Source organism: Gobius niger (assembly GCF_951799975.1).
Source record: "Gobius niger genome assembly, chromosome: 4".
NCBI classification, from domain to species: domain Eukaryota; kingdom Metazoa; phylum Chordata; class Actinopteri; order Gobiiformes; family Gobiidae; genus Gobius; species Gobius niger.
In genome coordinates this window covers 14,017,245-14,038,252 of record NC_136855.1, presented here as the reverse complement: position 1 = coordinate 14,038,252, position 21,008 = coordinate 14,017,245, and the positions used below count along the sequence as shown (strand labels likewise).

At 42.2% G+C, this 21,008-nt stretch overlaps 2 protein-coding genes across 2 annotated transcripts; one reads left to right on the top strand and one right to left on the bottom strand.

The window, feature by feature from the left end:
* Positions 1-3,737: 3,737 nt before the first annotated feature.
* On the top strand, positions 3,738-11,354 carry LOC306961888 (long-chain fatty acid transport protein 2-like). Its single transcript, XM_079554840.1, has 10 exons — positions 3,738-4,219; positions 5,412-5,621; positions 6,589-6,747; positions 6,923-7,047; positions 7,506-7,700; positions 7,872-7,962; positions 8,050-8,248; positions 9,610-9,707; positions 10,026-10,156; positions 11,129-11,354. Exons 1-10 carry the CDS (start codon positions 3,739-3,741, stop codon positions 11,300-11,302), a joined length of 1,863 nt encoding a protein of 620 aa, XP_079410966.1. The 5' UTR covers position 3,738; the 3' UTR covers positions 11,303-11,354.
* Positions 11,355-11,581: 227 nt separating this feature from the next.
* hdc (histidine decarboxylase) lies at positions 11,582-16,899 on the bottom strand. Its single transcript, XM_079555637.1, has 12 exons — positions 16,762-16,899; positions 16,266-16,438; positions 15,643-15,756; positions 15,452-15,574; positions 14,921-15,058; positions 14,539-14,682; positions 14,160-14,226; positions 13,933-14,095; positions 13,257-13,347; positions 13,028-13,126; positions 12,861-12,962; positions 11,582-12,477 (listed from the first exon to the last, which is right to left on the bottom strand). The coding sequence occupies exons 1-12, from the start codon at positions 16,787-16,789 to the stop codon at positions 11,719-11,721; spliced, it is 2,001 nt and encodes a 666-aa protein (XP_079411763.1). The 5' UTR covers positions 16,790-16,899; the 3' UTR covers positions 11,582-11,718.
* Between the last annotated feature and the right edge of the window lie 4,109 nt (positions 16,900-21,008).

The window sequence follows — 21,008 nt, the reverse complement described above, 5'->3', positions numbered from 1 at the left end:
ATTATTTAAAGTGCAGAAATATGTGAAGTGCAACAGTTTTTTTTCAAAGTTCATAATACAGTGTGGTAGTTGTCAGATGGTACCCGCGGGGGTATCATCTGATGGCCAAATACCCGTAGAAGTAAATGTGCTGTGGTCACACTCTCATCAATACAAGATCCTGGAGAAGAACTATTGCAACATTGGATATTTTGAAAGAATATGTAATATGTAATATGTAATCAAAGCTAAAGGTGGTCAAATCAAGTATTAGAGCGTCTGACCTTCCTTTATTTTTGTGCCGACTTTTTCTTCTTGGTGTTCAGCAAATTGCAATACAGACTCCAAAGCGGCCAATCATGTTGATTTTTCAAGAATTAAACACACAATAATAAATAGTATTTAATAAATTATTTAACCCTAGGGCTTGCCTCTGATATATATTAGCTACCTTTCTCTTAAATCATTATTGCAAGCTATTACATGCTCATCTGCCCTGGGGCTGACAAACGTAGATGTGACTGTGACTATGCACCAAGGGCCTCTCACACCATCTCCAATAAACTACACACGCAGGTGGAGTATCCTCCCAGTTAATGACGTATCCGAGCAGAAGCGCTTCGTACCTTGTGTGTGTTTGAGGTTATGAGTTTTATTTCCTTCTCTATAATGTGAGGCTTTATGGTGTGCTGCGATTGGCTAATGGTGTCCTTGACCGATTCGAAGCTTAGCAACATGGACTTTGACAATAGAAACAGTAATATGACCCACACACAGCAGCGCTCAGCCTTAATTCAAATTATAGATTAGAGTCAAGTGAAAAATAAAGTTCTCACACACTGTCTCACTCTTTTTTCTGGCTTTTATAGCAACATTTCGGTCACACTGACCGTTATCAGGTTTGAGGACAACCCCTTCCTCCTGGTCTTTTAGAAGCTCAGGGGCCGCCCCAACAAACAGCATCCAAGAAATTCTTTATTTTTCAAGTATTAGAGCAGTACTAGAGCAACTATATATTGAGATCGAAGTAAAGTGAAATGCAGTCAAACGCTTGTATACAGGGACATTACCCGACCCACTCCTATTGGCCAGTCTCTCCGGTTATAAGTGAGATGGGGCATAACCAATCACGGTGAAGTGTGAAGCTTCAGGATAAGAGATACCTTTAGATACATTCGAAATATTATTGATGATGATGGCTTACACTTGTATTGTGTTTTACAAGCCTGTATTATAGCACTCACTTCCATCTTGTGTAAAAACATGGAAAGAACTGTAAGTAAACACATAATGTCCTCAGTATAACTTACAGTTTGCATATAAAGTCAGAGAAGCTCAGAGGATCTCTCTGTTCAACACCTTAGCCAAACATCTCCGGGCCTCTGATCACTATGCCAGAATGATCTTAGTGGATTATTAATTCTATGCATGTACATATTTTACTGCACAGACTTATGGACCTCTGTGTTAATGGAGGCATAATCAAGTGAGTCAGAGACTTTTGGTCAAATTGTCCACAAAGAGTTATACTTGGTTCTGACAACTCAGACTGTGCTAAATACAGGTGCACCTCAGGGGACAATTTCATCTCCTTTGCTTTTTTCTATTTACACAAATGCTTTTCAAATTCAAAAAGTCTTTTAAACTATTTAAATACGCTGATGATATGGTGCTGGTTGCTTTGTTACAGAAAGGGAACATTGTGATGGAGAATCAGTATTTTAATTACTTGTTACAACAGTGGTGTGTGAACAGCGTTTTTAGAGATAAACGTTCTTAAAACAAGAAGCTCATTGTGTGTAATGACAATGAGGCACTGAATCCTGTACAGATTCATGGTCAAAAAGTCAAAATCGTTGACAGCTTCAAATATCTCGGCGCACACATAGATGGAGCCCTCGCTTTTCTTGAGAACAGTGAGTTTATTTTTCTGAAGTCACAACGTTTGTAACCGCTTCACAAACCAAAGCCATTCGAGCCTTCCTCACCATTAACATGCTGATGTGGTACGGTAACCGTATGGTGAAGATTAAGAACAAAGAGAGGATCCAGAGGATCGTGAACATGAGCTCAAAGATCATTGGGAAGTCAGAGATCTCTGGATAGTCTATATAAGAGACAGAAGGCGGTGCAAACTTACCACCCGCTAAACAATGAGTTTGAATTACTGCCGTCAGGACGGAGATATAGAGTCATACCCGCAGAGAAAAACATTTATAAGAACTCCTTTGTGCTGAGAGCAGTAAAAGCTGCAAACTCTTTAAAGTTTTAAGTGAAGCTGTTCGTTGCTGCATGTAGTATGAAGTAATGTGGTGCCACATGACAATGTTCTGGATGTTGATGTGTTTTATGTGTGTTAAAGGTGATACCAAAGCCAAATTTCCGCTTGGTGGACAATAACGTTTTCACATTTGTATTTGTAGACATTATTCATTCACGCCATACTCGGTGGTGGTAAGCTACTATTGTAGCCACAGCTGCCCCGGGGTAGATTGACCGAAGCGAGGCAACCGGGCTGTGCCATCGGCCCCTCCGACCACCACCAACCACTCACTCACACACTACATTCACTCTGGCCAATTGTACATGTTTTTAATGGTAGAAAAACCAGAGAATCCGGAGGAAACCTACGCAGACCCAGGGAGAACATACAGACTTCGCACAGACAGGCCCCCTCCACCCAGGGATCGAACCCAGGACCTACAAGCTGTGGAGCTCGAGCTCTAACTGCTGTGCCACTGTGCCATATTCTTCCATCTGCTCCTTTCTGATCATGGTAATGTCTAAAACATTGAATGTTTGTACAGTATGTGGCTTACACAATACTTTCAAATAAGAAAGAAAATTAATTGAATGAATCTAAATTTACTCTTTCTGTGAACAAATGCATAAGATAAGCCCGGTACCTAAAAATCTGTATCTGCACTGATCTGGACCAGATCAGACATCAAGCTGGTACTGCTGGCACCCCTGGCATGGCAACTGGCATGGCAACCAGAAGTGACCAGGTCGGGCCATAAAGGCACGGTTCATATGGGATGGTTTAGCTTACTGTCCAAGTGGGGGTCAGGTCAGCGCCATCAATTGCTCCGTAATCCATAGTATGATATTATTTTCCTGTGTAGACTGTGCTTCCAGATTATGCTTATTTGAAGAGACTGGTGGAAATTCAAGCAAAATACAGTATTGCCATGTCCAGATTGAGCTTGTCGACACTATGGTCATTTAGTCTTTTAGTCATTACTTGCAAAGCATTATAATTGAATGAATATATCAGTCTATAAAGTGAGTGTGTTGTTGTTTTGTACAACCAGAAGTTGAGCAAATCAGTAAATAACATCCAAAATAGTTTGGCTATGTTATTACATGAATGACCACAGGTAATAAATGTGTTCAATGATTTAAACTGGCAACCAGTGGTGTAAATGTCAACTTAATGTCCCGTCAGCAGTATTTCAGTATTTCAATGCCAACATAAGGGTTTAAAGATAAAATGATTTTGGTTCATTGGTTTTGACAACGTTAAGTGAGGTCGTGCCATTGTGTGGGGGACGCGTTAGAGAAACTTGATTGCGTAATACCGCGACTCCTCCTGATTCCTGAGCACAGAAGGTTGTGTAATTGTTCATGTGTAAGTTGTGAATACTTTCTCCAGCGCACAGTTCATTGGCTGTTGTACTTGATACTCCCACAAAAGGGGGAAAATTGTCTCAAAGTTCAGAATAGTCACCCAGTCCACAGACGGGCTCGGCTCTCGCCATGGCTGCGTATTTGCTCTACACGTTTCTCGCGGGTTTGGTGGCACTGATTTTATTCATCAACCTGAAATATCCTTATTTTCTGGACGATTTAAGATACTCCATCATCGTCATCGGCATCGGTATACGCACGGGCAAGTTCCTGAAGCAGAGGCCGTATTACACCATTTTGGACAGATTCCTGGAGCAAGTGAAGAACCAACCGAATAAAACTTTCATCATATTCGAGGGACGCACATTTACGTACAGTCACGCCGATAAAGAGAGCAACAAGGCGGCCAGGGCGCTGCAGAGACATACCAACCTGAAAGAAGGCGACACGGCGGCTCTGTTCATCGGGAACGAGCCAGATTTCCTGTGGTTGTGGCTCGCTCTGGCCAAACTGGGATGCACCGCTGCGCTCCTCAACACCAACATCAGGTCCAAGTCACTGCTGCACTGCTTCTCCTGCTGCGATGCCAAGGTCCTGGTGGCTGGAGCTGGTGAGCACAGTCTTCCGCCCTCCTTTTCTGTCTTTCTTCTTCATACTACAAATAATGAAAGAGAAAGCCATACATTGAAATGTCTCAAATATTTGTTGCATGCCAATGTCAAAACTTGCAGAATCACTTTTCAGGGTCACATTAATGATTAAAAACTAGTCTGAAGCTGAAAATACAAGGTGCGTGCCAGGTTTGGTGATAACTAAGAACAGAAAATAAATTAAGTTATTTGCTAAATTAACTTTTTTTTTCTTTTTCTGTAGCTTTTTCTCTAACTGTGCGTAATAACATGGCAATAGCATTATATCAGATGCACTTCCTGACTCAAGGCTCATTCAAAAGACATAATTAATATAATATAATTAATAATAATTTTTTGTCTTGTAACCATGGAAATTGCTAGCCTGGCTAACACCAGACTAAAATCACAAGTGATATTTAGTCTGGGGACCACCAATTCATTTTCTCGTAGGAGAGGTGTGGTTTACGATCGTCCATACTCGTTTATTGGGCGATACGAAAAAAAAAAAAAAAAGTCTCTTGCGTCTGCACGTAGCCACAGCCAATCGTATCATCGTATGAGATGACGTATGACGTACCCGCTGTAAACTTTTGAATATAAACTATTTAGAACAAGGTCTAAAGCTTGATCAAAAAATACCATCGTGTCTGCTGCTGTCATGTTGGATCCGTAAATAAACTTTTTTTTATTATTATCCGTAAATAAACTACAAGCTTCCATATATCGAATAGCGCGTCATCGTCTTGCCGTCCCTCCTCGCTCTGTGATTGGTTCCCAAATCCACCGGAGATGTCGGCTATGGTCCCCAGGCTGTTGTGCAGTTCGAAATAATTCGAGCGCACACAGCAGCATGGTGTTAGCCAGGTTAGGAAATTGCTTCAGTTGCAAGACATTTCTATGGTTACAATTTTATTCTTGCCGCTCTCAAGTTTTCTTCATTCTTGGTCTTAGTTGTGCAGCTATATCACATTGACACAAGCTTGGGCCTGTATATACCAGGGAGACCATGTAGGAATATAAAGTTATCACTTGTACTGTCACATTTTTAAACATTATGGAGAGGGCCTCAGAATAAACCCTTAAAGGTGTCCAAAGAAAGTCTGGACAATGCACTGTACCCATTTGTCTTTTTCTCATGTTTTGACCATCCTCTTCTGCCCTCTCTGTCAGACCTGCGCGGGGCGGTGCAGGAGGTTCTGCCCGGTTTGAAGACCGATGGAGTGCGCGTGTTTGTGTTAGGACAGGACACTGGTTTGGAGGGCATCGAGACTCTCTCTGGGAACATCCAGGAGGCGTCGGACCAGCCCCTGTCTGTCCAGCTCAGAGCAAACATCAAAGCCAGCACCCCTGTCCTGTACATTTACACCTCCGGGACCACAGGTGAGACTCAAATCACTGAACGTTTGTTCTTCCACTCAGCACAACATAAATTCAGATGAGCAATATAAACATATCTCACCAATATTGTTCACTCTTTGGCTCAGCTTTACATTGTTTTTTAAAGCGTAAAAATAGCCACACAAAAAAAGCACAACAAAAAAAACTCAAAATGAGCAACAAAAAAATGACAAGAAAGCGATGGAGAAAGTGGCAAAAAGTGACAAAAATGTAGCAAAAAAACACAAAAGAGGAGCAAAAAAAAGCAATGGAAAAAGTTTTTTAAAAAAGGTGACGACAACACGGCAACAGCGCAAGGAAAAAGATTTGTTTAGGTCAGCTTTGTTTATTCCGAGTTCAATGTACAATATATTTTTTTACTCAATTTTTTACATAAACAGGTGCAGCTTTTGCATTTTAACATGCATTCATGACATGTATACTTACATATATACATAATGCTGTACATAAACTCGAAAAGGAGTGGGAGGAAGTATAACTTATAAATTCCCACCCCTGTTAATATTATATGTTCCACTGTCTCTCCAGTCAAGAATTTTTTTAGATTTGGGTGAGATCAGCCGAACTGGAGAAAATGCGCTAGGTTCTGGTGGGAGTTAAGAGGTGAAACAAACTACCTATAGTTCTTGTAGTGGAGAGCCAGGACTAATTTATAGTTAGCTCACTGGGACTCCTCGTTCAAAACAACTCTCAGACAGAGAGTGAGGCAGACACATAATGGCAGTTTGTGTATTTTAATGTGTGGTTTTCAACAGAGCGTCTAAGCGTCTCTCACTGACTAATCACCATCATGAAAACATTTCCCTCTTGTCTTTGTTAGATTAACTGGTTGCAGTTTACTACTGATAGCGCAGCACATATGATGTTGAAGGCAACATCAATCATTTTCATGTATATTTGTTTTGCTGTGGCCACTGCAGACAATGGTCGTCCCTTTTGCGTCTGCCAGGTCTCCCAAAAGCAGCCGGGGTCTCCCATTTGAAGATGTGGTACGCGTCCTACATCCAGAGTTTTGCCAGAGTCAATTCAAACGACATCTTGTACCTCTACCTCCCCCTGTACCACAGCGCGGGGTTCCTCATGGGCCTCGCGGGGGCAATAGACAGAGGTGAGTGTGGGCAGCGCAGCGTTTCAAGTGGAGAAGACAAAACACCTTAGAATCAACTGCATACTTTCATTATATTCAATAGTATATTATGGTATAAAATGTGATGTGTGTATCTAAAAAATTGCATGTGATTATTTTAATATCATATTTTTTTCTTTCATATAATTATTTGTAGGTCTAACAATTGTGCTGAAGCGCAAGTTTTCTGCCTCTCAGTTCTGGGACGACTGTCGAAAACACGATGTGACCGTGATCCAATACATTGGAGAGATAATACGCTACCTCTGCAACGCACCCAAGGTACTTTTGACCTCAGCTTCGGGACTACTGTAAAGGTTTACTCCAGTTCATTGGATCTGGGACAATATTCTTTTTTCATTAGAGACACAGCAGATTACAAAAGTGATATTCGGTCTGATGTTTGAGTCCTCCATATAAAGTTTATAGATCGGATTAGAGTTTGCTCTACAAAATCCCTACTTTGAGCACTACAAAGGTGATCACTTTTTGACACTTAATTGTGTTACATAACTTTCCTTAGTCAATATTTTACTTTCAGCTTTGTTAATGAGAGAGACTGTTGGCTGCCACATGTCCATTAGTTTGTCCCAAGTGCAGGCAGATGTGGCTTCTTTACCACCAAGTGTGACAAATGTAAAGCACTAAAAGTGCAAATACAGATAATAAAACTACTAATACATGACTTTGTCTAATCAGTGTCTTTAACCAGTGATCATGTGTTTTCTTCTATTCTTCAGAAAGACAATGAAAAGAACCACAAAGTGCGTGTTGCCATGGGAAACGGGATTAGACTGGACGCGTGGACTGAATTCTTGGATAGATTTGGCAAAATTCACATCTGCGAGTGCTACGGATCGACCGAAGGAAACGTGGGCTTCATCAACTACATCGGGAAAGTCGGAGCCATCGGCAAAGAGCATTTTCTCCATAACGTAAAGTTTATTTCTGGTTTTCTGCATCATGAACTATAGTTTTTGTTGTTGTTTTTTACAGCAGTTCATCCTTTCTATAAACAAAATACAGGCTTCCTCACTGAATTGAAAACAGGCGCATATGAAGATTGTATTGTCTGATAATGAGTTTGTTTCTTGAAATCTTTACAGATGGCGTATCCACATGCTCTCATAAGGTACGACACGGAGAAAGAGGAACCTGTCAAAGACTCTAAAGGCTTCTGTATTGAGGTTCCCAGAGGTGAGAGAGTCCCTGAATCTTGGAAGAAGCTCCCTTACCCGAACAAATCAACAACTCTGCCATCCTGGTCTCCTTTTGTTTTCATAGGGGAGACTGGTCTGCTCGTGGCGAAGATTGGAGAAAGTTCTCCGTTTCATGGATACGCCAAAAACAAACAACAAACAGAGAAGAAGATACTCAAGGATGTTTTTGTGAAAGGGGATTGTTACTTCAACTCAGGCGACCTGCTGCAGACCGACAAAGACGGGTTCGTCTACTTCCAAGACCGGATTGGAGACACTTTCAGGTCAAGTACCAATCAGTTATTGATCCTCTTCCTCTTTTTTCTGTTTTTTTTTTTTAAATACTTTCAAGGAGACACATTGTGATTTTTTCTGGCATGTTATTACACACACACAACATTATTTAACACTTTAAACATTTAGGCAATATTGACCTAAAACAACTTATACACACAACAATACTGATCATAACTTTTCTGTCACATTGACGCCGCATTTACGTCACATTTTTGTCGTGTTTTTGTCTCTTTTTCACTTCTTTTTTGTTGCTTTTTTATGTGTTTTCATCACTGTTTTGCCACGAAACACTGGAGTTACTGCTGCTCTGCTTTAAGTCCAGATTGCAAAAACATGTGGTTTAAATATATCACATCCTCTCAAAAGGTTTACTTTGACAACCAGGTCATGTCAGGTCATGTCATGTTTGGTTGAGCATTAGCGTTTACTCATTTCTCAAACTATATTTTTCTTCTTGGTTAAAAATTGACCTCATTGCAGTTAAAAAGTGTTATTCATGGTTAGATTACTATCATAAAATGTAATAAACCCACCTTGTTTTTGGCATAGAGCAGGAGGCTACATCACCAGAATATTTCATTACAATATGAAAAAATGCTCTTTTAACTTACTGGTAAATATATAACACTATTAGAATTCTGTAGTGTAGGCTTACTTGCATGCTACGTGTTCAAATCTCCATTGGTTTACCATTATACTTACAATTTGTAGCTTTTATAAGATGACACTATGCACAATTTCTATAAGAAGTTGCTAAATAGAAAATGATACACTCTACATTGACTCACTGGGGGAAATCTGAAGTCACCAATAGGTTGCGTTCACGTTCATTCTAAAGGACTTGTATTTTAAAACTGAGATAAGGGTCGAAAATAAATTCAACGCTGCAATTTGCCATGAAAGATACAAGCTGTGAGCACTATAGCTTTTATCTCTGAAGTTCACATGGTCCCTGTGGAAAACTCAAAGCTCAAGGTTGAAAGTGGCTTTATTATCCCACACGGGGATAATGGTTTTGTGGCCAGTACTCCACATACAATACCAAATACAATTCACAATAGAAACTGAGGTAAAGCTTGATGTGCAAAATAAATGTGCTTTTACACTTTTACTATTCTAGCAAATTACAAGCATATATATTGATTTTGTATTCCATTCTTCTTTTACTTACTATAATCTTTTTTTTGTTTACTGTGTTGAATAACAGATACACAGGGTTACTTACAACTGTGTTAGTTTGATGGGTAACACATCAAAGCCAAATGATTCATGTGATTTATCCAAAACAACAATCCCACTTCAATTTTTTGCTGGTCTTTTAATTGTTGCGTTTCTTATGCACTTGCAGGTGGAAAGGAGAAAATGTAGCAACCACAGAAGTAGCTGACCATTTGCTTGTGGTGGACTGCATTGAAGAGGCCAATGTCTATGGAGTCAAAGTACCAGGTAAGAGTCTTCCTCAAATAGTTTTTGACCTGTACAAGCTGGAATATACTGTAGCCCTTTAGTCACTTAATTTGTTTAGATTCAGCAGCTAAATCACATGTATACATTACTGTTTTGACAAGGTCCTGTCAGATAGCCCGTTTAGTGGAAGGTGGTGAAAGAGAGAGCAGAAAGCTGTAATGCTCTGAACGTACGGAGTGACCTATGTCCTTCGCCAACACGCCCAAGCTGTGTACTGTTTTTAACCAATCATTTCCTGTAACCCCTCAGTTATACACATGGCCTATGATAACCCAGTTTTCTGTCCTTGACTGATAGGACATGAAGGCCGCATTGGGATGGCGGCGCTGAAGCTCAAAAACAACATGAACTTTGACTGCAGAGCCACATACCAACATGTGAAGAACTTCCTCCCGAGCTACGCACGGCCTAAATTTATACGAATACAGGTAACTTCAGTGAGATGGCTGTTTTTATAGCTTTGTCTAAGCATGAACTGCAAACGTAATGGCCCTTCTTGAAGATATAAAGTAAGGGATGCTGTCAAGCTGAAGAAGGATTCAAAGGAGGCAAAATACTCAGGTCTGGGAGGGGGTTCGGAGGGGCCATGAAAGACAACTATCGGTGGACCTTGAAGAAATTCCTCGAGAACAGGAGGAAGTGTGCGATGCGTGGATAGAGAAGTCTGGGCATCTCTGCTCCGACTGCCGCCCGGAATAATGTGGAAGAAAATGGATAGATGCACGGATGCATGGATGGATGGATGGATGGATGGATGGATGGATGGATGGATGGATGGAGATAAAAAGTTGAAAAAAAGTTGGCTCATCCTCAAGTTAAAGTTCTCCTGAACAAGATCCTGGTTCAACATCTGAAAAGAGTCTCTGGTGCTGCACAGAGTCGCCCTCTGCTCTTTTGAATGATTATTGGTAAATGGCGCTATATATAGCACTATTCTACCCACATTAGGCACTCAAAGCGCTTTATATCAAGGAACTAGTGACCCATGCACACTCTCATTCATGCATCAGTGTACGCAGACAGGTCTATCTTAAGGGTTGCAAGGTATCAGAGACCAAACCTGCTTAATAGCATCTAAAAACCTATTGGGCCAAAACCTGCAGATATGCGGCTTGGCTGTATTGTTAAATACAATTTATTTATTTTTGTGATGACCGGGACCTTGCTTAAAATACTCACCTCTAGCTGCATCCTCTCATAACCTCTACCTTTTGTAGTTTAAACTTGTAATAATAATAAGATCTATGTCTATATTTTTTATCTATATTCCATAATGCCCAGTGATGCATTTTCATAAACATACAATTTCATTAAAACGTCGATTTAGAACTTATTTACTGGTTGAGGGTTTCCTATGTTGTCCAAAGAATGTATATGATATATTCAACTGTCTTTCTTAGGCTGCTCTGGATGTGACTGGCACCTACAAACAGACGAAAGGGAAGTTGGCAGAGGAAGGTTTTAACCCATCGATGGTCAAAGAGCCCCTGTTTTTCTTGGACGACAGCAAAGGCTACATCCGCATGACCCAGGACCTCTATGACTCCATCGCAGAGGGAAAACTCAGACTCTGAACCAACAGCACATCAGTCATATCCACAAGCAACATGGTGACGAATTAGCGTAGCAACATGTTATTTTACAGCACGGATATAGCACGGATATAGCAGCATGGTACCTAAGAGTGAAGTACCATGGTAATTACGATCTTGTCATCTGCAAAAAAATATCAGTGAAAAACAAACGATTTTTTTTAAATAAAACTACGGCGAAATTTATATTGTATGCATTTTATTTTATCTTTATACAGTTTTACACTTGTTACGTTGGAGTCCTTGTCACTCTCCCATAAGGCAAATAAACCGATAAACACGGACTGAAATCTGAAATGAAGTCTGAACCTAAATTGTTATTCATTAAACCACTTCCAAGTTTTAAGGAGTAAACCTAGAGCAAACCAAGTTAAACCAAAACTCTACAATGAACTCTCCTATAGCACGGTCTTGGCCCCATTCCCCAGTGGGGCATTTGGCGGAGCGACGTCGTTGGCCACGACCGGATTGGACACACAGTTTATCCCCCGGCATGACGAGGACAAGTGTTTCTGATTCCCCTGGTTCGCCTTTAGGGGGCAGCAGAGCGGGTGGCGCCCACACTGCACCCACGGGTTACAAAAACTGGGCACGCTGTAGAACTTCGTCAGCTTCTTGAGCACTTGTTTCCCCAGCGCATCCGAAGAAGGCATCTCTGTGATCGTGTACATGGGCCCTGTGGACGTCGCGGGCGTTGGCGCCTGCGTGGCAGTCGCGGACTCTTTGAATGGGACGCTTTGGTCGCAATTGCACCCGAAATTGTAGATGTAAGGCAGGGGTTCGCTGTTGCAGCTAAGGGAGCGCATCGGCCTCCTTGTCCTGGTCCAAGCTTTGTCGATCCACAGCTCAACGTGGCGGCTGTCTAAAGCAGTCAGCACGTCGTCCTCTTGCTCTTCCGATTCAGGTTTGTCATTCGGACTCTCCTCGCCGACCTGTATGACCTCATCCTCCCCCGATTTGGACCGGGATTCGGAGAGAAGCGCGGCCGCCGTTTTGGAGATGATGCCCCAGTCTCGGAGGATGTCCTCTTCCGTGGTGAACTGGGAGGTGACCGTGAACCTGATGATGCGCTTGGTGCGGATTTCGGCCGGGATCATGTAAATGGAGCCGGAGCGAGTCAGTCTACGCAGAAGCTCCTGGGTCACGGCATTTCCACGCTAACAAACAAAGAGTTAGTATAAAAGTGAATTAAAATGCTGGGCTGATTCCTCAAATTTAGTTGGTAACGTGAAGGGCTATGATCTGTATTCTGTATTCACAAAACTGCCCTCCACATTATTAAAGCCCAGAATCCATCACCACGCCTGTTCCTATAAAGTTTTTATAGTGGCAATAAACCAAAGTGTCAGCGATTTTTATTGTCATAGTTACTGTACATAAAAGCAGCAGCCGATAACACTTTTGATTGTCTCTATGAGCTTTGATAAAACTTGTTCAGCTCGATCAGCTCCTCACCTTTGAACCATATGTGACATACTATACTTGTACTTAATGATTAGCCTGAGACCTTTTAAACATGCAGAAGTCACCCTTTACTTACTTTTAGGCAAAATACGACCAGCCCGAGATGCCTCTGAGCGGGGACCTCAAAGCTTGGATCATTCCTGATGTGAGTTTCCAACAGCTTTGCCATTTTAATGCCCTAAAGAACAGAATACCACAGTAGTTGTATTCATATGGATGTGGTAAATATAATCGAGCTCTTACATGTCGGATGTGCGCCTGGAGGTTCTTCAGTCCGAACGAGCGCAGGACGAACCAAAGTTTCAAGGAACGGAAACGGCGGCTCAGAGGAATTTGCCAGTGCTAAAGGAAAGAGAAAGAGACTTTTTTATTATTATTATAGTGATGAGATTGTTGCACAATTGGAATCAACAGGTAATTTTCACATAAACAACATGAGTTATATGAGTGGTGAGGAGAGAAAGGCCTGTACCATGAAATCAATGGCAGCCCGAGAGTTTTCATGTCTGAGATAAACCGGGTCCACACTGAACGTCTGCTGCAGCTTCAACTTATCCCTGACCCTGAAACAAAACAAGAGGAGCTCATCGTTCACTGAAGAGACGGAGCAAAGGAGGAATGAGTGGGGAAACGTTTCTGTATTTGTGCATTAACCAAGACCAGAATCATGATCACGATGACGATCTCGGCAAATAGGAAGATCATCACAAGGACCCGATCACTGGATGTTTAATTATCATACTGCCCAGCCCTACTTCCTTTGTGTGAAGCACTTTGGGTGGCTTGTGTCATGGGACAAGTGCTACACAAATAAGAGTCCCTTCCTTTTATTTGAGTAAATTTCACTTAGACACCCGTGGTAAGACAATCTATAAGTGAGAAACTCTCAATCGTGGCATCATGGGAAGACCCAAGTTTGTTGTTATTTATTTTTTGATCCTCATTTAACCAGGAAAGCCCCACTGAGATTTCAGACTCAGTTCCAGGTTGTCCTTGCCCCAGAGTAATTACTTTGTATAGTTTTTATACTTGTAATGCTGTGTAAATTCTACATTAATTGTGTTTTTTGTGACCTCGAGTTCCTTTTTTGCATGAGCTAAGCAAGGGAAGTCTATGTTAGTTATTATAGGCCTGTCTAAAGCTCTAACCAAAATGCGGTGCAGTCAAAGTGCACCATCATCCACTTGGAGGGGTTGAAGACAAAAGAATCTGCAAAGTCGATCCCGTCCAGAGACCAGCGCAGCTCGGGACAGAAGTAGGCAGAGCCGGCATAGGCCGCATCAACATGGAGCCACAGTTCCTCCGCTGCACCTGGATATGAGCAGGCCTTTAGTACTTATAAGTACAATAATAGTATATTCAGAGAATTACATACAGATTGGTCCGAGCTCCGAGAGTCTGTCAAAGGCACACACTCCAGTTGTTCCTAAAGTGGCACACACCTAACAGGAGGAGGTTGACATTAACATAATTCAACACTATAATCTAGCAACAAATTGTTAATTAACACGTAATTTAACAAATAAACTAGTAATCCATACAAAGTAATTAACATTATTTGTTAAAATATTTCCATCATTGTTTTAACGTATAATACTTTTAATACTTATCCGGTGAGTAGTAACTGATTGCTAAAACTAAAAACATCTTTAAAAAAATCTAAAAACATAATAACCAGTTGGTGTATCTCCTTTCTTTATTTTTAGTCAAATAGTGTGTATTTGATGTCAAAAAGCCAAATATTTATATCACACCATGAATGGGACCAGTCCGATGCGCCTGTCCTCCTCGATGGCCTTTTTCAGAGTCTCTCCTCTCAGAGACTGATGATCATCGCTTGGAAGAAATCGAATTTTCACCAAAGAGATTAGTCCTGCTTTTTCCACAGAGGAGTGGGCCTAAACAACAGATATTAATAATATCAATATATTTAAAGGGAAAAAGTCAATGGGAAAAAGTCTTTTCATTCATCTGAATTTGGTGCCAGGTTTTCAAAGATTTGAAATCATGAAATACAGAAAACAAGCATTGTTTAAGAAAAGATTTACTATATATACTTAGTACAGTAATGTATTAATTGCAAAAACACTGCTCTTGTTCTTCTCAAATAGGAGACTGTTTGTAGTGAAACCACACCTGATCTGAAGCGTAGGCCACCAGCCGTGAGTTGAGGATCGAGTCGTCCACGTCCTGGCCTAGTTCAGCTCTGAGCTGCAGGATTTTGTCTTTCCTCGCAGCCAAAAGAGCCACCAGAGTGCTCTCACTCACTGTGCTCTGAGGAAGATGGCAATCAGAAGGAGAGTGATCAGTATCTACAGTAGATCATAACATAAACAATATTGTAAAAATGACATACATAGGGTATCATACGTTTGTATTGTTCACGCTACACTACAGCTATTACTCATTCACTGGCCACGCTCGTATAGACACGTAGACACAACTTCCCAAGGAATTATTGACAAAAGCACGGCTTTGGAAATTTGTGGAAATTTGTCTTGCCCAATGACAGTTTGACCTTTGTGGGCGAACTCTCAAATCACAGCACTAAAATTGCCACAATAACATCACCATAAAAAATATAAAATAGAGACAGTGAGAAGTAGATCCCACTCACTAACTGGTGACATTTTACATTCAATGCCTTTTTGATTATTGATCCAATACCTGCAGTATGCCTCCGCCCCTGCTGTCAGGATGGTGATGGAGGAAGAAGGAGGGCAGTCCCAGAGCTTTGCACAGCCAGTCCATCACAATCATCTCCAGCTCAGTGCAGGCTGGGCTTGAGGCCTAGATGACACAAATAATGGCACAATGTCCTTTTTTATTCTATGGACATTCAGGCGGCATTTTCTCACCCAGGTGAAGCCCACACAGTTGATGGCGTCTGCTAGCATGTCGCCGAGCAAGGAGGGCCATGAGGTCAGGCTGGGGTAGTACGCGTGCATGTAGGGGCTCTGCCAGTGAACTACCTGCAGCCAAAGACATAAATGCAACCATTAGATAAGATAAGATAAGATAATAAGATCAATCAATAGCCACTGCTATCTGGCCACACTTGTTGTCAAAGACATTCATAAATGCATTTAAACTGATCCAACATAGTGGGACAGTCTTAAGTCTTTGGTCTCATCTTCAAATGGCAACCTCACCCCAGGGTTCCCACATCACTTAAGAAATGTCTTGTTGGAACTCTCTATTCACATTATACTAAAACGTCAAAACTTCTTCTCCAACTAAATAAATAGCACGTATACCATTGGAAAAATAAACATAAATAAAGAGTTTGAGTGTCAATTTTGATGTCTTATCTATTTAGAGTCTTTGAAATCTCCTTTTTTTTCTCTTTTTGTTACTATTTCAAGGTTCATTCTACTAAAACAATTTAAAAAAAACAAAGATACTTTTTTCATTATTTCATATAGCATTAACATCAATAACTACTCCCTCAAACTCACAGTAGATCAGTGATGTCACTTACCCCAGGCATGATGACCCTCTCGATGTCGTTGAAGATGTTGTCCCAGTCGTCCGCCTCCACTGGGGCAGACTCCGGCAGAAGGTCTCTCATGTATCCGGGCTTCACGTCAGGGATCACCCTCCGCTCCCGGATCGAGCCCAGGTACTGAGTGATGTAGTCCACCAGCTCCTTGCCTGAACAAAACACACCACAGTCACATCATTCATCTATACGGAAGATTAGACTTCTGCATGTTTGTCCTGACTCAGCCCTGGATCAGCCTGGTTTAGTCCTGGTATTGACATAGTTTATATGGTTTACTCCTGAGTTGTTCTTTAGATTTTGTCCTTTGTTAATTCATATTCAGTCTTTGGTTCTGGCAATACATGTGTTTTATTCAAGTTGTTGTTTAAATTAAAAAGAGGCTATTCGAGATTCAGTTTAATCCAAAACAAAAGGTGATATTGGTTTGAAGAGTTACAATCATAATTTTAATATATGTGAGTTGAAGCCTTACCTCTGCGGTTGTACTCCTCAGCCTGCATCTTGTTGGTTTGCGGGATGATTAAGTCCAGAGGTTGGAGCAGGTAGCAGCTGTGAAGCTTTTCAACACAGACCGCGCACAGACTATAAAGAGATGAATATGGAAACCACTCCTCACTCTGACGCAGACCAACTGCAGAAGCATCAACGGCACATTGTCTTTGAATGAAAAAAACAGGACAAAGCCACGTTTTCACCAAATATTGACCAACACACATTTTTCATCTCATGACGATTGACACTTTTCTGATCATTCAAATAAAAGAAGTGATGAATATGAAATCAGTAGTGTGAGTTGAGTAAGCGGTTTCTTTTTTCTGTTTTTTCTGAAAGGTGACTTATACAACTTTTTTATGCGGGGAAAAACAGTTGATATTTGTGCGACCTTGTAGTGACCCAGCCGCTGTATGAGTGGGCAGCATTTCGCCTTTACTTTCCATCACAGTGGTCTCTACAATGCTCCAAGATCAATTGTTTTGTAGGTTTCTCTGGTGAGAGGCTACGTCAGCAATGAAAAACTTCCAAACAGTTGATCCTGGATCGTCCTAGAGGCCACTGTGATGGAAAGTAAAGGTGCCATGCTGACCACTCATACAGCCGCTGGGTCACTACAAGGTAAAATATGCACTAAAATCATGTTTTTTTGCCACATTAAAAGTTGCATAATGCACCTTTCGCTAAAACATTTTGAGGATAAATTAGATTAAATATAATTTTTGAATTTGTTAGTTCCTTTGGTGGGTCACATTATGATCCCCCAACTAAACACCAATCTAAAGGTTGACAGATCAATCTTTACTTCAGCCAATACACTGTTTTGTTGGGGATTAAGTCTATAAACCTGCCATATTATGGCCAAACGTCCCTTTAACTGTCAACATTTATGCATGTTTTCAGAATTGAATGTCACCTTTTGATAATATGTTGAGACATTATTTGATCTACATTAGTTTGGGTACACATAGGATAGGACACAATATAATCCCCTTAGAATAATAAAGTTCTATCTGCGTTCTGAGTCTCTAAGTTTTGGCCTCTCCTTGAATGAAATTGAAATTAGTAAAATATTTTTGCTCATAAAAACCTCAAAACTGTACCAACGTCTATAAAACTTTGAAATAATCTACAGAATGGGTCCAGAAACAATAATATGTAAATAACTACATTTTGACAAATAATCCAGATACTGTACCTTGTAATTAAAAGGGGATGACGTAGCTAGGCACAGTAATCACAGAGTTATTAACCTCAGACAAGGGCAAAACGTCTTCACATAATAACTGTCGCATGGTCAATTTTTTACTATTAAATTATAGCTGTCCCCCACTTCTAAAATAAAGGCTCTTTAAAAAGTTACAGTGTCATACACATGCAACCTGCTCATACTTCATTAGTAATGTTATTAATAGTTCCTTTATCCTGACTGGCTCAAGCATTATATGTGTTTTGTATGATAGTGACTCAATATAAACAAAGATAAACAAAGCCCGAATGCGGATGAGGCTTAGTGAATGAACAATAGCCTCTCAAACTAATGGTTTATTGGGAAAACCCTGTTTAAATTCAGACTTTGAGCAGCTGGACTGGTCACACACTGCGTATTTGTTGTGCTTTGTGTTAAACATTTACCCTTTCCTATACAGCCTTACACAAACTGAAACCATATCTAAACACTGAGATTATCTGCAGTCATTTTGGCAATGAGTAAAGAATACTAATGGCCACTTATCCTCATTGTTAAAGGCTATAACAATGACTGTGATTTTAGAGGCAGATTTAAAAACATTGAAACTTGCCCAACATGATGTTTAAGTGCGCACACACAGACTGTTACAAGTATTATTAGTAGTATTATTATTTAACCCAAGGTCACCTTGGTCTTTTCCTGATTTATTTGTTTTCTCTGAATGTCATGAATTATCAATGTTTATAGTTTTATTGTTTAGCAGTTTATAATTACATAGTTTGGCAGATTTAGTTTTTACATGTAGTTTGGTTCTGGTGTAGGTTTGATTAGTCCCCTCCCAGCCCCCCCAGCCCCGCCCCCCAGGATGAGCAACACTATACTATTATAATATAGGCTTATCGCAAAGGATCAAAAGCCAAAACATCATTAATATAACTGTGGGTCACAATTTCTAAACAGAAGTATAAGTCTTTTGATCAAAGTGAAGGAAACACAGGGCTGTAAACAATGACAGTTAATGTTATTTGGACCAGAGGACAGTGATGCCATTGTCCTGCTCCTTACGTATCAGGCCTGATCAAAGCAGGTTTAACTATTAGCATGCAATTCAAACCACTATGTGAAATCAAAGTCGAAGTAATTTGTCTTTCTTTGGCTTCCACTCAAATGTGACGTTTAATAACACTTGCTATCACACAGAACTAAAGCCTATATATCATTGGTTACAAGAATGACAAGAAATCTTCTTTGGGCAAATTACTGAACTGAGAAAGGATTACATGTGCAAAAAAACACACACACATATTTATTTGTATTTACTGAATTTAAATGCTTGTTGGCCTTCTTGGAGTCCCTGGGAGGGGTACTAGATGGTGCTCCGACTGGGGACTCCATTGTTCTGCTGGGGGACTTCAACGCCCACGTGGGTAACGACAGTGAGACCTGGGAGGGGGTGATTGGGAAGAACGGCCTCCCCGATCTGAACCCGAGTGGTGTTCTGTTATTGGACTTCTGTGCTAGTCACAGTTTGTCCATAACGAACACCATGTTCGAGCACAAGGGTGTCCATAAGTGCACGTGGCACCAGGACACCCTAGGCAGGAGGTCGATGATCGACTTTGTAGTCGTGTCATCTGATCTCCGGCCGCGTGTCTCGGACACTCGGGTGAAGAGAGGGGCTGAGCTGTCAACCGATCACCACCTGGTGGTGAGCTGGATCCGCTGGCAGGGGAGGAAGCCGGTCAGACCTGGCAGGCCCAAGCGTGTTGTGAGGGTCTGCTGGGAACGTCTGGCGGATCCCTCTGTCAGTGGGGTCTTCAACTCCCACCTCCGGAAGAGCTTCACCCAGATTCCGGGGGAGGCGGGGGACATGGAGTCAGAGTGGACTCTGTTCTCCTCCTCCATTGTCGATGCGGCTGCTCGTAGTTGTGGCCGTAAGGTCTCTGGTGCCTGTCGCGGCGGCAATCCCCGAACCCGGTGGTGGCGCCCGGAAGTAAGGGATGCCGTCAAGCTGAAGAAGGAGTCCTACCTGGCCTTGTTGGCTTGTGGGACTCCTGAGGCAGCTGAGAGGTACCGGCAGGCCAAGCGTGCTGCGGCTCGTGCGGTCGCGGAGGCTAAAACTCGGGTCTGGGAGGAGTTCGGGGAGGCCATGGAGGAAGACTATCGGTCGGCCTCGAAGAGATTCTGGCAAACCATCCGGCGCCTCAGGAGGGGGAAGCAGTGCTTCACCAACACTGTGTACAGTGCGGGTGGGGGGCTGCTGACCTCGACTGGGGATGTCGTCGGGCGGTGGAAGGAGTACTTCGAGGACCTCCTCAATCCCGTCGTCACGTCTTCCAATGAGGAAGCAGAGGCTGAGGACTCGGAGGTGGGCTCGCCCATCACCGGGGCTGAAGTCACCGAGGTGGTGAGAAAGCTCCTCGGTGGCAAGGCTCCGGGGGTGGATGAGATTCGCCCTGAGTACCTTAAGTCTCTGGATGTTGTAGGACTGTCTTGGCTGACACGTCTCTGCAACATCGCGTGGCGGTCGGGGACAGTGCCCCTGGATTGGCAGACCGGGGTGGTGGTCCCTCTCTTTAAAAAGGGGGATCGGAGGGTGTGTTCCAATTACAGAGGAATCACCCTCCTTAGCCTCCCCGGTAAGGTCTATTCCGGGGTGCTGGAGAGGAGGATCCGGCCGATAGTTGAACCTCGGATCCAGGAGGAACAATGCGGTTTTCGTCCTGGTCGTGGCACACTGGACCAACTCTATACCCTTCATCGGGTACTCGAGGGTTCGTGGGAGTTCGCCCAACCAGTCCACATGTGTTTTGTGGATCTGGAGAAAGCGTTCGACCGCGTCCCTCGTGGTGCCCTGTGGGGGGTGCTCCGGGAGTATGGGGTCCGGGGCCCTCTGCTAAGGGCTGTCCGTTCCCTGTATGACCGCAGCAGGAGCTTGGTTCGCATTGCCGGCAGTAAGTCAGACCTGTTCCCGGTGCGTGTTGGTCTCCGCCAGGGCTGCCCTTTGTCACCGGTTCTGTTCATTACTTTTATGG

Coding starts and splice junctions, on each gene's coding strand:
- LOC306961888 (XM_079554840.1), top strand. CDS start 3,739: ATGGCTGCGTATTTGCTCTACACGTTTCTCGCGGGTTTGGTGGCACTG. Junction 4,220..5,411: donor GGTCCTGGTGGCTGGAGCTG/GTGAGCACAGTC, acceptor CCTCTCTGTCAG/ACCTGCGCGGGGCGGTGCAG. Junction 5,622..6,588: donor TTACACCTCCGGGACCACAG/GTGAGACTCAAA, acceptor TGCGTCTGCCAG/GTCTCCCAAAAGCAGCCGGG.
- hdc (XM_079555637.1), bottom strand. CDS start 16,789: ATGCAGGCTGAGGAGTACAACCGCAGAG. Junction 15,059..15,451: donor GGGGCGGAGGCATACTGCAG/GTATTGGATCAA, acceptor CATCTTCCTCAG/AGCACAGTGAGTGAGAGCAC. Junction 14,227..14,538: donor TCGGACTGGTCCCATTCATG/GTGTGATATAAA, acceptor TCCTCCTGTTAG/GTGTGTGCCACTTTAGGAAC.